Genomic DNA, 13,463 nt, shown 5'->3' on the forward strand with positions numbered 1-13,463 from the left:
ATCACTTTGAAATATTATCACACAATGCTAGAGTTAATGAGCATTTCGATTAAGGCATCATATGTTACACTGTAAAAAAATCCCCGTAAAATTTACGGTAAAAAAACGGTAGCTGTGGTTGCCAGAACTTTACCATAAAAAATATGGTAGCAACGTTCTAGGTTTTACGGGACAGCAGTTTACTGTCTATTTTAAAATTCAAAACCGCATAATTTAAAGGTTTATATTGTAATAATTACGGTTCATATCTGTTTATTTTACACATTGTAAAAAACGTATTTCATTAACTGATATAATGTTAATTTACCAACCTATTGAAGTACTAATATCTGTTTTGTACCTTTGTAAATCACTGACAACCACCAATAACAAAGTGGTGATGAGAGTCACATGATGACTGAAAGTTCATCACAAGCAGCTTTTCCAAAAGCAGAGAAGAACAATGCTAATATATAGAAGGTGCACACAGTGTCATTCACACAAACACTAAACACCATCATGGTAGCACACATGAAATTTTAAAAATGCAATAAAAATTTATTTAACATTAGATATAAAATAAAACCCTAATGTACATAACTGATTAGAAAAAACTAAGAAGAATAAAGTTATTTCAACAAAAATACATCAAATGTGAAGTGTCATGCAGGGAATTGTTGGAAGGTCAATTTACATTTTTTCACAGTAAATTATACAATGACTTGTTATTTTTCACTTCCAAAAACTGTAAATTTAACAATATTTTACTGTAAAATTACATTAAATGTACCATTAGATCTATTACAGTTATTCACCGTATATAGTACGGAAACTTTCTGTAAACCAATTAACTGTTTTTTACCGTAGCATTTTTACAGTCTTTTACCGTTAATTTTTTTTTTACGCATGAGATGCGCATGAGATGAGACCACTACAATTCAATTATTAAGACTGTGGATTAAGAACATATATGCACATAGTTAACCAAATCAGAATTTATTTTCATATGGCATGACAGTTACAGTACAGCTTCAAATCTGTTAATAGTCAATTAATAGCTGCAGTAGTCATACAAGTAAACATACAAGTTTTGATTATATTTATTAGATACATAATGTGAGTTCTGTATATTTATTTTATATGTATTTCAAATTTGAATGTAAAGTAAAATACAATATTAATTTATATTATATCATAATTTTCGTGACCCCGTTATTTCTTTGATGACATTGCAGGGCAAATGAGCGATTATTGTCAGCGAAGTCCACTTCAACGGATATCCCATGCTCAGGGAGTAGGGAGCAGTGAACACTGCATAGGGAAAACTGTCAAAACACCTCAAGTGTGCCGCACAAGTCCTGAAAACTGAAGCCCCCTGGTGGCTGGCTGCAGTATAGGTCTTAAACCCCACCCTCTACATGTAATCGAATGGGACAGCAAATTAAAAAAAAACTAAAAAATCCAATTACATTTCAAATATTTTTTTACAGAGATGGTTTCTGTCATTTTAGGCAGTTCTCATCACACAGACGTATGTTTAAGAGTTTTCCCAATAAGTTTGGTATTAGTTAGTTTGTTGATGCTGTAAAAATGGGGCGTAACATCATGATTGACAGCTGGCCTTTGCAACTGAGTCTGCAGGAGTGGGAGTTTAGGCAGGAACTTGATGCTGCGGCTCCATCTCAGGATCACTACTGCACAGACTCTGGCTCCAAATGACATAATCGGCAACAACTGTTACTGGCGTAGACACGCTGTTCATCTTTTCTTTTTTTTTCTTTTTTTACAGTCTGTGGTGTTTACACACAGCATGATAAAATCCTTGTTTAATACTGGCCAAACAACATTTAATTCAAATGTAATATTTGGCCACTTTGCAATATGCTATAGCCAAATGTGGATATCAAAACATGCAAACTCAGAGCGAGGGTTTAAACTTCTATTTTGATGATCATTTGCAGCCAGCTGCAAGCATGAGGTGGGGGCTGGGCGGATGCAGGAATGGAGTGTCGTGTGTGCTTACTGCATTCACCATAAAAGGCATTTTTAAATATTTATATTTATGTTAATATAGATTTTTTTTTTTTTTGAGCAACAGAGATGGTGCCCTACACAAACTTTATTGCCGCGGCGGAACCGAACAGATGTAGCACCCGTCGTACAGGGCTTTTTGGCTTATCATAATAAATGAAGTCCTGAAAAAGAATTGAATTATAATTAATATTAATAAATATAAGAAAGTATTATATTACAAAAAGGAAAATAAAATGTTTTTAAAAAGTATTTACAATAAGTATGCAGGCCCCTAATAGTGTAGCTTTCATTTTGAAATCCAGGTTGCTTGGAAACCTCACCACAAAATCTGCACCTCCATTTAGTCCACAGCATGAGAAGGGTTTGAAGATCTTGCCAAATGGTCTGTCTATTGCTGCCCCATTCAAAGACACCAGCTGTGGTCCCAGTATAAGGCAGGTAATAGCAACAAACATTAACACAAGCAAAGGTTACTAGCTAGTCCTCATCTACAGTATTTTTTTAATATTACATTTTCATTATAATATTTTAGTAGCCTATAAAAATAGACCTATGGTGATCTAAGATAAATGCTTTCAGAAAACAGCACTGGATTTACAATTTAAGCTTTATTCTGCTACTGTTTAAGAAAGCAAATGCTTTGACATTTAAAACCAAAGAAACGTGTGGGGTCAGGTTTTTCCTTCATTGTGGGGATCAAATTTCCCCAGAAATACAGCACAACCTGAAATCATCTACAGCCGATGTGGGTCAGGCAACTAGAAGCATTAAAATTATAATCTGATAATGCTAGAAAGTTCATGTGAAGGTTATCATAAAGGTAAATAATAGAAAATAACTTGGGCCAATTTAAGAAATAATAAAAGTCGATGGAAAGTTGAAACTTGTATCTGAGTGTATGTGCATCACCTCAAAGTTCTCATCCGTGTAGAAGGTAAAGGGTACACATGGTCCCACAATCTTAAATGCTGGTTCACCTCGTTCATTTTCAACTGTGAATTTAGGTAGGCAAACATGCCAGTTTTGCCAAACATGTCCACTGGCAATGCCTGGTGGAGACTGAACCTCCAGCTAAAATATACATACAACATATAATATACGGGTACAACATAATCAAGGGCTAAATAAGACAGAGATAACGTACATACCTCATGACTGCAGGTGCTGCAAACAAACGGGTGCACCAGTCTGATGATCTCTTGATTTGAGTGATTAATAACATTCATTATGAAGGAACGTCCTTCAGTGAGATGCCTGCTACAATAATCGCTGTCTTCAAGAATACTAAAAACATTGTTCCCGATGTCATCCTTCACCTTATATCTGTTGTTAGCGTTTATTCCACAGCAAACTTTAAGAAATTAAAAAGAAGGAGATAAGGGTGTTGCTTATTTGATTTCGCTGTATTTCATTCATAAAATGCTGATTAACAAACCTTCATCAAAACATTCGTCCAGATGTTGTTCTTTGTAGACAAACAATTGATCAATCTAAAATAAACATGAAAATCACAGTTTTCTTGCAGTGAAAATCACTGTGAAATAAATGCATTTGTCATAACAGGGGTTGATGCATACTTTTTTTTCCAAGGAGCATGTGCTTGTAAGTTAAAAAAAAACACACATTAAAAGACTTTAAATTACAAAAAAGTAAATATTCCTGCTTCAAACTGTATTTTAAAATGGTAATTTATTTATTAAACTGTAATAAATAGAGTGTTGTGCCAATACTAAAATATTGAATCATATGTTAAATAATGTTCTTAGAGTCAGGGTTCTGTCACTCTGGTCTGTCAGTGTGTTTTGGTTTCATTTTCCCTGTTCTCGTTGTACCTATGTTCCCAGTCATTGTTAATTTCTATAGTTACTCATTAGTTCAACACCTGTTCTTATTTCTGTTAATTATCCCCTGTGTATTTAAACCCTGAGTTCTGTCAGTTCATTGTTTGGTGCCATTTGTATTATGTGGTTGCATTATGCTTTATTCCTGGTAATCTCCTGCATGTTTCCTTTTTGAATTTATTATTATTATTATTATTATTATTATTAAAATAATAATTTTAAATATTATAAGTATTTAATTTTTGTTGCTTACTCCATCGTCACACGATTCCTTGGCAACCACACTTTACATGTTTATTATATTTAATTTCAGCTATTAATTGACTTGATTTGAAGAGTTGAAGCTGTACTGTTACTGTCATGCAATGTGAAAATAAATTTTGATTTGGTTAACTATGTGTAGGGCTGTATGTGTTTTTAATCCATGATCATAATAATTGCACTAGCGGTCTCATCTTGTGCTCTATCTTTCCCAAGCGCAGCCGAATAGTATACAGTCCTAAGGTAAATAAAGTAAAATAAAAAATGACAGATCCTCAGCTGCCTTTTGGGAACACCTCCAGCGTGACAGACGTTACAGACGTAACCTGAGACGTTCCCTTTCGAGGGAACTCGCTGTGTCGGAACGACACTTTGGGGAACGAAATACCCACTGCACCACGCCAAAGAAGTTGCCCTGGTGTGAAGCTTGTCAGGCACAACTCAGGACATGAGAACTTGAGAGCCTGGCGTGGAGGGCAGATCCAAGCTATAATATTTTATAAAAGTGTGAGGGGAGGCCTAGCCCGCAGCATCACAGACCTCTTGAAGGGAAACTCCTGATAGCAGGGCGAAGCCACTCCTCTAGTTGAGTGGGCTTTAATCAGGAGACGCGAAGTCAAGTTGCGCGCCTCGTACACTGAAGAGATAGCCTCCACGTTCCACCTGCTAATAGTCTGCTTAGAGGCTGAGGAACCCTTCTTAAGTGACCCAAAGCACACAAGTAGTTGGTCCGACTTCCTCCAGGCGGAGGACCTATGCGCATAGGCCCCCAAGGCTCTGACAAGGCATAATAAATGTAGCCTTTCTTGTTCAGCCGACACATGAGGTGGAGCATGAAAGGCCTGCAAAATAACAGACCATGCCACATTTGAAGGCACCTTAGGCATATAGCCAGGGGCGAACTCCAGGCAAGAGGGAGCAACAGAAAGCGCCTGCAGGTCCCCAACTCTTTTGAGGGACGTAATAGTGAGCAGGAAGGCCACTTTGAAAGAGAGAAACTTTTCCGCCACCTCATCAATGGGTTCGAAGGGTGCCAGGGATAACCACTGCCAGGTCCCATGCGGGAACTCTGGTCTGGACGACAGGCCTCATCCTCCGAGCACCATGAAGGAGATGAGTAATAAACTGGTGCTTCCCTAAGGGGCCCTCATTTAAAGGCGTGTGGAAGGCTGCTATAGCCACCACATAGACCTTTAATGTGGAAAGACCATCAGAGAAACGGCATTGGAGGAACTCCAGCACTGAAGCCACTGGGCAGTTAACTGGGTCCAACTGAAGTTCCCTGCACCATAAAGTGAACATGTTCCACTTTAGGGCGTAAAGTTTCCTCGTGGAGGGAGCTCTAGAGTTTAGGATGGTCTCAGCAACCTCAGTTGAGAGACCAGTGCTTAGAAGCTGGTCCCCCTCAGGGCCAGACCCATTGTTTCCATAGCTTTGGCCGGGGGTGATGATTCAGGCCCCCGGCTTGAGACAGCAGGTCCGGACTGATAGGAATTTGCCAAGGAGTGCCTGCTAGGAGAGCTATAATGTCTGAAAACCACACTCGGGCCGGCCAGTACGGAGCTACTAGAAGTAGGCTGACCCCGTGCTGGCAGACCTTCTCTAGAACGCCCGGGAGTAGAGTGATCGGGGGAAAAGCGTACATGCGCTGCCTCGGCCATGCCTGAACCATAGCATCCAGTCCCAAGGGAGCTGGAAGTGTGAGGGAGAACCAGAGCGGGCAGTGGGTGTTCTCGTGAGAGCCGAACAGATCCACCTCCGCTTGGCCGAACTCCTCCCAAATCTGCTCCACCGTCTCGGGGTGGAGTCTCCATTCCCCGGACCTTAGCCTCTGCCTCGACAGGACGTCTGCCCCCAAATTTTGGTCTCCTCGGATGTACATAGCTCTGAGAGAGAGCAGTTTCCCCTGGGACCACAAGAAGATTTGATGCACCAGTCTGCACAGAGGGCGCAATCTCAAACCCCCTTGACGTCTGTCTGTATCAGGACATGATGGCCCCTGAGATCTGGAAGGAAGTGTCTTAGGGCTAAGAACACAGCCATCATCTCCAGGCAATTTATGTGCCACGAAAGATGATGCCCTCTCCACAGACCTCTGGTAAAGCAGCCCTCCATGACCTCTCCCCAGCCTGTGAGGGACACGTCTGTCGTCACGATGAGATGCTGACAGGGCACTCCCAACACAGGACCCTGGGACAGGAACCACGGTTTCTTTCACATGATCAAAGAACGAAGGCATCTGCGCATTACCTTGATCATGCGAAACGGGTTTCCCCTCAGGGAGAACCCTCTGGTCCTGAGCCACCACTGCAGGGGTCTCATGTACAGCAGGCCAAAAGGTATTATGAAGCCCCAGCACTCTTTGGAAGTGCTTGACAGTAATAGCCTGGCCTAGCCTGACGTTGCTGACAGTAGTCAGAATGCTTTCTATATGAGTAGGAGACAGCTGTACCTGCATCGTAACTGAATCCCACACTACCCCCAGAAACGTAGTTCTCTGCTGGGGAGACAGTGCACTTTTCTTGGCATTCAGCCTTAAACTCAAGCACTCTATGTTGTGGAGAACGACATCTTGATGTCGAATCGCCATCTCCTCTGACTGAGCTAAGATAAGCCAATCATCGATGTAAATTGAGAGGCAACACTTTCCTTCTGCAGCTGCAGGTTTAAGGAGTTGGCGGCTGATGTGTGAGGCTGCTCCCTGGTAGCAGCCCCACGAGATTTCAAGCGCCAACGGGGGAGAAACTACTTGAACGGAGCTGACTGACGCTTCGCCTCCTGAAACCTCTCAACGACAGTGTTGACTGCGTCGCCGAAGAGGTCAGAAGACGATAGCGGGGCATCGATAAGGAAAACCCTGTCCTTCTCACCGATGCCCAAGAGGTTCAGCCATAAATGCCTTTCCGTTGCTACCAATCCTGACATGGAGCGGCCGATGGCGCGGGCCATCTCCTTGGAAGCACAGAGAGACAGGTCTGCAGCTCAACGGAGCTCTTTGATATTGTCGAGCGTGACCTCCCAAGCGTCATCTAACTCCGAGTCTGTAGGAAGCGTTCATCGAGCTTGCTTTTCTTAAACTCCTCCTGCTTCTCTGCTGGCCATTCAATATTTAATTTGGCCACTGCTCGGGTCACAACCTCCAGCAGCTCCTCAAAAGCAAGGGATTGAAGTGGCGAATCTTCAATCTCTCCAGCCTCGACACTCAAAACATCTAATTCCTCAGAACCAGACATTTCAAGCATCGGGTCCTCACCCAGGTTGAAAGGAACTGCAAAGCGGGCTTCCGAACTGAATGAGAACATCAGAGCTGCTTCTGAATGCTGGGAAAGGGCCGAAGCCGTCTCAACATCCTCCACCAGCTCCATTTGCGAATGCCATGAATGAAGACGATGCGCTGCCTCAGGAATACATCGAGGACAGGGAGACGCACACTGCCTGAATTGCCTCTGTGTCACCATAGTAAAGATATATAATATATATGTGGCAAACAACACCAAATAAAACAGACAAGATCAACACAGAACGTTTGCTGAAGACAGCAAGCTGACACTTTTGTGTGCTGGCTTACCTTTGTAGCTTCCGGGACGCCGGCACATGTGACGTCATTACGCAACACCAATCCAGATTGTACTTGTTCAATACGTACTTCAGACGCTGTCACGCTGGAGGCGTTCCCCACAGTGTCGTTCCGACGCAGCGCGGGTTCCCTCGAAAGGGAACTCGGAAACTCAGGTATCAAAATTATCTCTGAGTTTCCCAGTAATAAATACGAATTGAGTTTACAAGTGATGTATCAACGTTCCCTTATTCCCTATGCCATTCACAGTACCTTTCAAACTGAACATGTTTGCTCCGTTCGGATTGGAATCTCACTTAAGATGGCACAATACCCTGTGAAGTCCACTTCACAGTCCACTTACGGTCAAATGGAATGCACTTAGGTTGTTGTTTTTTTATATTTTCTTTTTTTGTCTGATGGAAATAAAATATGCACTCTCTTGCCTTATGCTGCCTTCACATGCTAGCGGAAATTTCATAATTCCCACTTCAGAAGTCATGATTGCAAGCTTGTTGCATTCAAGTGCTTGTCGGAATGAACAGGAACCATTGAGTACACCAGGTTTATTCTTGTCTATTTATTGGTATAATCTTATTAAAACAAAAAATATATTTGCTGTTCCACTGACAACCATATAAACATTCACGATGCTATCTAGATTGTCCGCTTGCTGACGATTCTGTAATTCAGTCATATGGAGGCTATTTTTGCTGTGTATAAAACATATTGTATGCTTCAAATGATTATTCATATATGTAAATATGCTCTACATTAATGACAAAACAAGATGATCTAGCTGTTGTGGGGTAAAAATCGAATAAATCATACCCATCACAGCAGTAGGTCTCCCCCCACCATGTTTAAAGTTTCTGGCATGCCCATCTCGGGAATTTGGGTATCAAATTTATTTCCGAAAATCCCAGTGGTAAACACGACATCAGAGGGCGTTAATGTGCAATTTTTAACTTGGAAACTCATATTTACAATAATTCCGATAGCACGTGAAGGCAGCATTAATGTGCTATCGGAAATTTCCTACTTCCCACTTCTTAAGTTGTGATTACCAGCTCATTGCATTCAAGTGCTTTGTTGTCGGAAAGAACAGGAATCATGGAGGACACCAGGTTTAGCCTAATTATTGAAAAAAAAAATTTTTTTTTGAATTATTAGCCTAATTATTGGAAAAAAGCCAAACTGATATCTAGCGTCCCATTTGATATAACGATATATAGGCTACATTCACTATGCTAGCTATTTTGCAAATGCCTGTGAAAAAAATGCACTATTGAGCAAGTAAGCTGATAAACCTTATTATATGATAAACATTATTATTAATAATGAACATATCCAGTCTTAACTGACACAGGTCAAGGTCTCCATATGACAAGGACAGTGGTATGGGTCTGGGCAAGGTATCGTTGCTATGTCATCTAGTGGAGGAAAAACAGACGTGTATGAATCAAACAGTTTTTTTAAAACAAATTATTACACACTGAAATCTATTGTGTAGGCCTATTATTAATAAAAATGGATGTCATCCTTCCTACACAACATTCAATCAGGTTTATGTACTTCATATATGCAGATCATAACTTTCATTTTCACACTTTTAAGTTCTAAAAATATTTTAATGCAAGAAATATTGAAACACATAATTACTTGATTCAGTACACTGGTTTAAATTTGTATTTCATAAGCAGTCCCTTGTGAAGTGAATAGCAGTGCAATTAAATGTATTGAATGTGCACTTGTAGTGTAGCCTACTTAAAATCTAAAAAATATATTTAAAAAATTTATTTACAGATATGCAGCGTTCACGCCATGTTGTAATTACCGTAATTTCGAGATGACAACACGTGACGTTCTACTCAGAGCTGTTCACGTCCTCGGACTCGGAATTATGCGTTTCTATGGCAACACTATTAAGGTGGTACAAGTAGGAGCTCTCAGAAAATTCCCATCTTACAGCTTATTCTCTATTCATCCAAACACGTTGTAAATAGAAACCTTATGCACTGTATCATTTGCCAAACCAATATGCTATTATTACAGAGAAAACTGATCCTAGACCTGCAGTTATGGGCAGCTTTTTCCTCTAAGCAATTAGAAGCAGCAGCAGGCAGTGGTTTAAGTGAGAAAATTCCACTCTAGTCTCGTCTCAATGTATTTGCAGTCCGTGTTTTTCGCGAGATGTGAATAACTTTTGTGTAATGAAATCATCAGATGCAAAAACGCATGGAGAGAAAGACACAATGGAATGTCAGGACCCATGAGCAAAAACATAAATCGCCACCTATGGTATTGATAACCTAGTGACCAATTGTATATAAATTACCATCAGTGGAAACAGCCATTTAGTCGCGTGGGTTTAATGTTCGCTACGTCAGAATTTATTCAGAAAATGTGTTTCCTTCTCCCATTATTCGCATTAACTCTTTTTCGCACAAGTCAAAAACCACCTCAAGCGAGCGTAAACACTTTTTAGCGAATTAAGGAATTTTTTTTCCCCGAAATTTGTCGTTTCCATCACTCGTTTCTGATGTGATACTTCAAAATGTGCATAAAAACAGGGTGATGGAAACATAGCTGCTGTCAGCTGCACTCCCCATAAAAGGGATCTCTATCTGGTGTTTTTAGGTGGCACACACTTCTGCTCCTCCGGTGGTCCACCACAGCTCCTCCGGTGGCTGTCCATGAACTCTCTGTGCTCCATGTCATGGCCACAGAGGCCATCCACAAACTCTCTTTGTCCCATGTCATGATTACAGAGGTTGTCCATGCCCGCTCTGGCCTTCCAGACCAACTTCTGCTCCACAGTCCATGGTTTCCATCATTGCTCCACAGCCCTGGTTCTCCATTTTTCCACAGTCTGCCGCTACTCTATGGCCCAGGTCCACCACTGCACCATGGCCCTCTGCTCCATGACCAAGGTCCGCCATTGCTCCATGGTCCAGGTCTACTGCACCACGACTCTCTGCTCCATGGTCCAAGCCTTCCACTGCTTCATGGCCCAGGTCCACCATGGCTCCACGGCCCAGGTCCACCACTGCTCCATGGCCCAGGCCCACCACTGCTCCACAGTCCAGGTCCAGTTCCCCTGCATGGGCCTGGCCCTCCATCCCACCCCCTGGACCACCTCCAGTCCTCCTCCCTCTTTGACTTTTTGTTTGTTTTGGGTGGTTTGTTAGTGCATCAGGAGCCACCCTTAGAGGGGGGTATATGTCACAGTTGGTTTTGGGTGTTCTTTGTTTTCATGTCTTTTATTTTGTCTTTTTTATAGTCATGGTTCCTGTCATGTCATGTGATTCCCTGTTCCCTCATGTGTTCTTTCCATGTGCTCCCCTTGTGAATGTGTCATAAGGCTTGTTTGACTTCACGGAGCGCCGAAAAGACATGGTCAAGTCTGCTCATGTTCCAGTCAAGTCCTTGTTTTGCATTTGCTTACTTTGGGTTAAATAAACTGCATTTAGATTCCACACTACACTTGCCTCAGTGGACTGATTGTTACACTAATACTTTTTCTTTTAATTGTAAATAACATGTAATTAAATGTCTGAAAATATTACATAAAGTTTGCATTTATTCTTTGAAACTGTGTTATTTCTGTAATAAGTATTCTTTTTAAAAGTATGCTAAAGTGCACTTCTTTTTCACAAGGGGGTCAGGCATATTCTGCATCCACACAGTGTCTGTTATAGGCAAACAAACATAACAGGCATAAATAAACACCCCCACCTTAACAAACTCACCTGATAATTCCATATCTTAGTATATCTGGCAAGAGAGAATTCATACATACATAATTACATGCATACATACATAATTACAGCATTATCGTTTACATACATTTTCTTCTCTTTCATTATTTATTCACTGTAAATAAATAAATGGTAAAACCTCCATAAGACTATAAAACTGCATATTCATTTATCAAATAAAAATTAAAACATGAATTAAAATGAAATTATTTAAATTATCATACTGAGAGATATACCATACATACCAGTGAGAATTAAATCGTCTGTTGTGCAGTAACACTGATAAGTATAGGAAATGTTTCTCTCATGACAAACAATTTTAAGTACCTGTTTTTTGTGTGTGTGTGTGTGTGTTTTGTTTGTATGGTTGCCAGCATGAAATGTGTGGTTGAACAGGGTGTTGACCTTTTTTTTTTTTTTTTTTTTTTTTTTTTTGCCAACATGAAATGTGTGGTTGAACAGGGGTTTGACACACTTTAAAATTTAGTAACTTCTCATTTTAACAGCTTGAAAATGTTCTGTTAGTTCTGGTAACTTTATGTAGATAAATAAATATGCCATATACTTGTAGGCATTTTTCCGTTTATTTTTTCCTTGTTTGTAACTGTTGGATATCAGCTTTATCAAATTTCTAGACATTTTTTGCAGTTTGGCAAGGCAAGTTTATTTAGCACATTTCATACACAACGGTAATTCAAAGTGCTTTACATAAAAGGAATTTAAATAATTACAACAGACCTCACCTTTCCTAATGTAATTCTTTCAAAACATTCATGTTTCAAGACATCCATTTTGACAAGAGGTTGAAAGTCATGCATTGTTTCTGTATTCATTTGTATCCTGCTGACTATATGTACACTCTTCCACTGCATGGCTGATTAGGGATGTTGGTAGTGTTCCAAGAGTCTTCTTTTCTTTTAAAGTACATAAATATTTATGGCCAAATGATAAATATAAGTGCAATACATCAGGTGAAAAGTTAAAAATGAAATGTGTTCAATCCAGTCATCTCTAGACTTCTATCTCTGTTAGGACATATCAGATTTTGGTCTGATATTTAAAGCAGTCAGCACCTAGTACAAGAGGTGCAGACAGAGGAAGAGCAGGAAGCAGGTGATTAGTTAATGGTAAAATAATTGAATAGAGTTTACTGAGTATTCTTAGTTGCATGATGTTATTTGAATCTGATCAGTGTGCCTTTTTCTGATAAGTATAAAAACTGCTTTTTTTTTTTTACCAGGCAATGTAAAATTAATGCTTCACAACATTGTCCTGTGAATTGTAGTCTGCGAGTCAAGCTGTAAACTCCTCCATTAACGTCAGCTGCCTTCCTAATAACGCTCTGATACATGCAAGTGAAAATTGCTGCGCGGCATAAATGATAAATCTGTCAGGCAGTATCTTAGAGAAAGTGCTTTTCTTCTTGTTTTCCTCCATACAAAAAGTTGTATCGTATATGACGTAAGCAAGTATGGAAACACTTTGACAGGTTCCCTGTTTGAGCCACTTCATTCAGCATCATTAAAGATGCTCTCTCTGAAGACAACTTCTGGAGTTTTACATCATCAATCCAGACAAGTCTTCTTGTGTTCGTCCATTTTTAATGTGTCTTGACTGCTGTACAGTCTGACAATCAATGACAACTAAGATCCAACAGTGTGACATGGCTTACAGCGGGGATCATGTTCGTACTGTGAGTCGTAAAGAATTATTATAAATCATACAGTGTGCAGGGCTCAACACATTTGAAGTATACTAATCATTAGTCTGTCTGCAAGTACACTGAAGTATGCCAAAAAAATGTGTATACTTAGTATAATTTTTTTCACTAGGGTAAAGTTGCTGAGGGTGTGAGTATACTTGGCTGAAAATGTGAATACATTCTGTTTTCACAAAGTGCCACAATCATTATATCTACCATTTTTCAAGAAAAAGAGAGAGAGAGGTCATGCAGTTGTGTATGATTTGGAAATAGCAGCTATACACAAGTGACTCCCGAGATTTTTATTGTGTTTTAAATGATCGCTCGGC

At 40.1% G+C, this 13,463-nt stretch overlaps 1 protein-coding gene across 2 annotated transcripts; it reads right to left on the minus strand.

The window, feature by feature from the left end:
• Positions 1-959: 959 nt before the first annotated feature.
• LOC127505348 (phospholipid scramblase 2-like) lies at positions 960-12,239 on the minus strand. Of its 2 annotated transcripts, XM_051880833.1 has the most exons (8): positions 11,678-12,239; positions 11,424-11,448; positions 9,037-9,104; positions 3,449-3,503; positions 3,162-3,364; positions 2,923-3,084; positions 2,334-2,429; positions 960-2,174 (listed from the first exon to the last, which is right to left on the minus strand). In XM_051880833.1, exons 2-8 carry the CDS (start codon positions 11,434-11,436, stop codon positions 2,088-2,090), a joined length of 684 nt encoding a protein of 227 aa, XP_051736793.1. In that variant the 5' UTR covers positions 11,437-11,448; positions 11,678-12,239; the 3' UTR covers positions 960-2,087. The 2 variants fall into 2 exon arrangements, 1 of the variants encoding a protein (XP_051736793.1); XR_007927693.1 differs by lacking the exons at positions 960-2,174; positions 2,334-2,429; positions 2,923-3,084; ... (1 more) ...; positions 11,424-11,448; positions 11,678-12,239 and having other exon boundaries at positions 3,180-3,364; positions 3,449-9,030.
• Between the last annotated feature and the right edge of the window lie 1,224 nt (positions 12,240-13,463).

The sequence above is a fragment of the Ctenopharyngodon idella genome, chromosome 2 (genome assembly GCF_019924925.1).
Source record: "Ctenopharyngodon idella isolate HZGC_01 chromosome 2, HZGC01, whole genome shotgun sequence".
Taxonomy (NCBI): Eukaryota; Metazoa; Chordata; class Actinopteri; order Cypriniformes; family Xenocyprididae; genus Ctenopharyngodon; species Ctenopharyngodon idella.

Bases quoted from the DNA above. Each gene is read 5' to 3' on its own strand.
- LOC127505348 (XM_051880833.1), bottom strand. The intron at 3,504-9,036 runs GTCAGTTAAGAC...TGTTTATTTTAG, and splicing joins ATATGGAGACCTTGACCTGT to ATTGATCAATTGTTTGTCTA. The intron at 3,085-3,161 runs GTATGTACGTTA...TGTATATTTTAG, and splicing joins GCAGCACCTGCAGTCATGAG to CTGGAGGTTCAGTCTCCACC.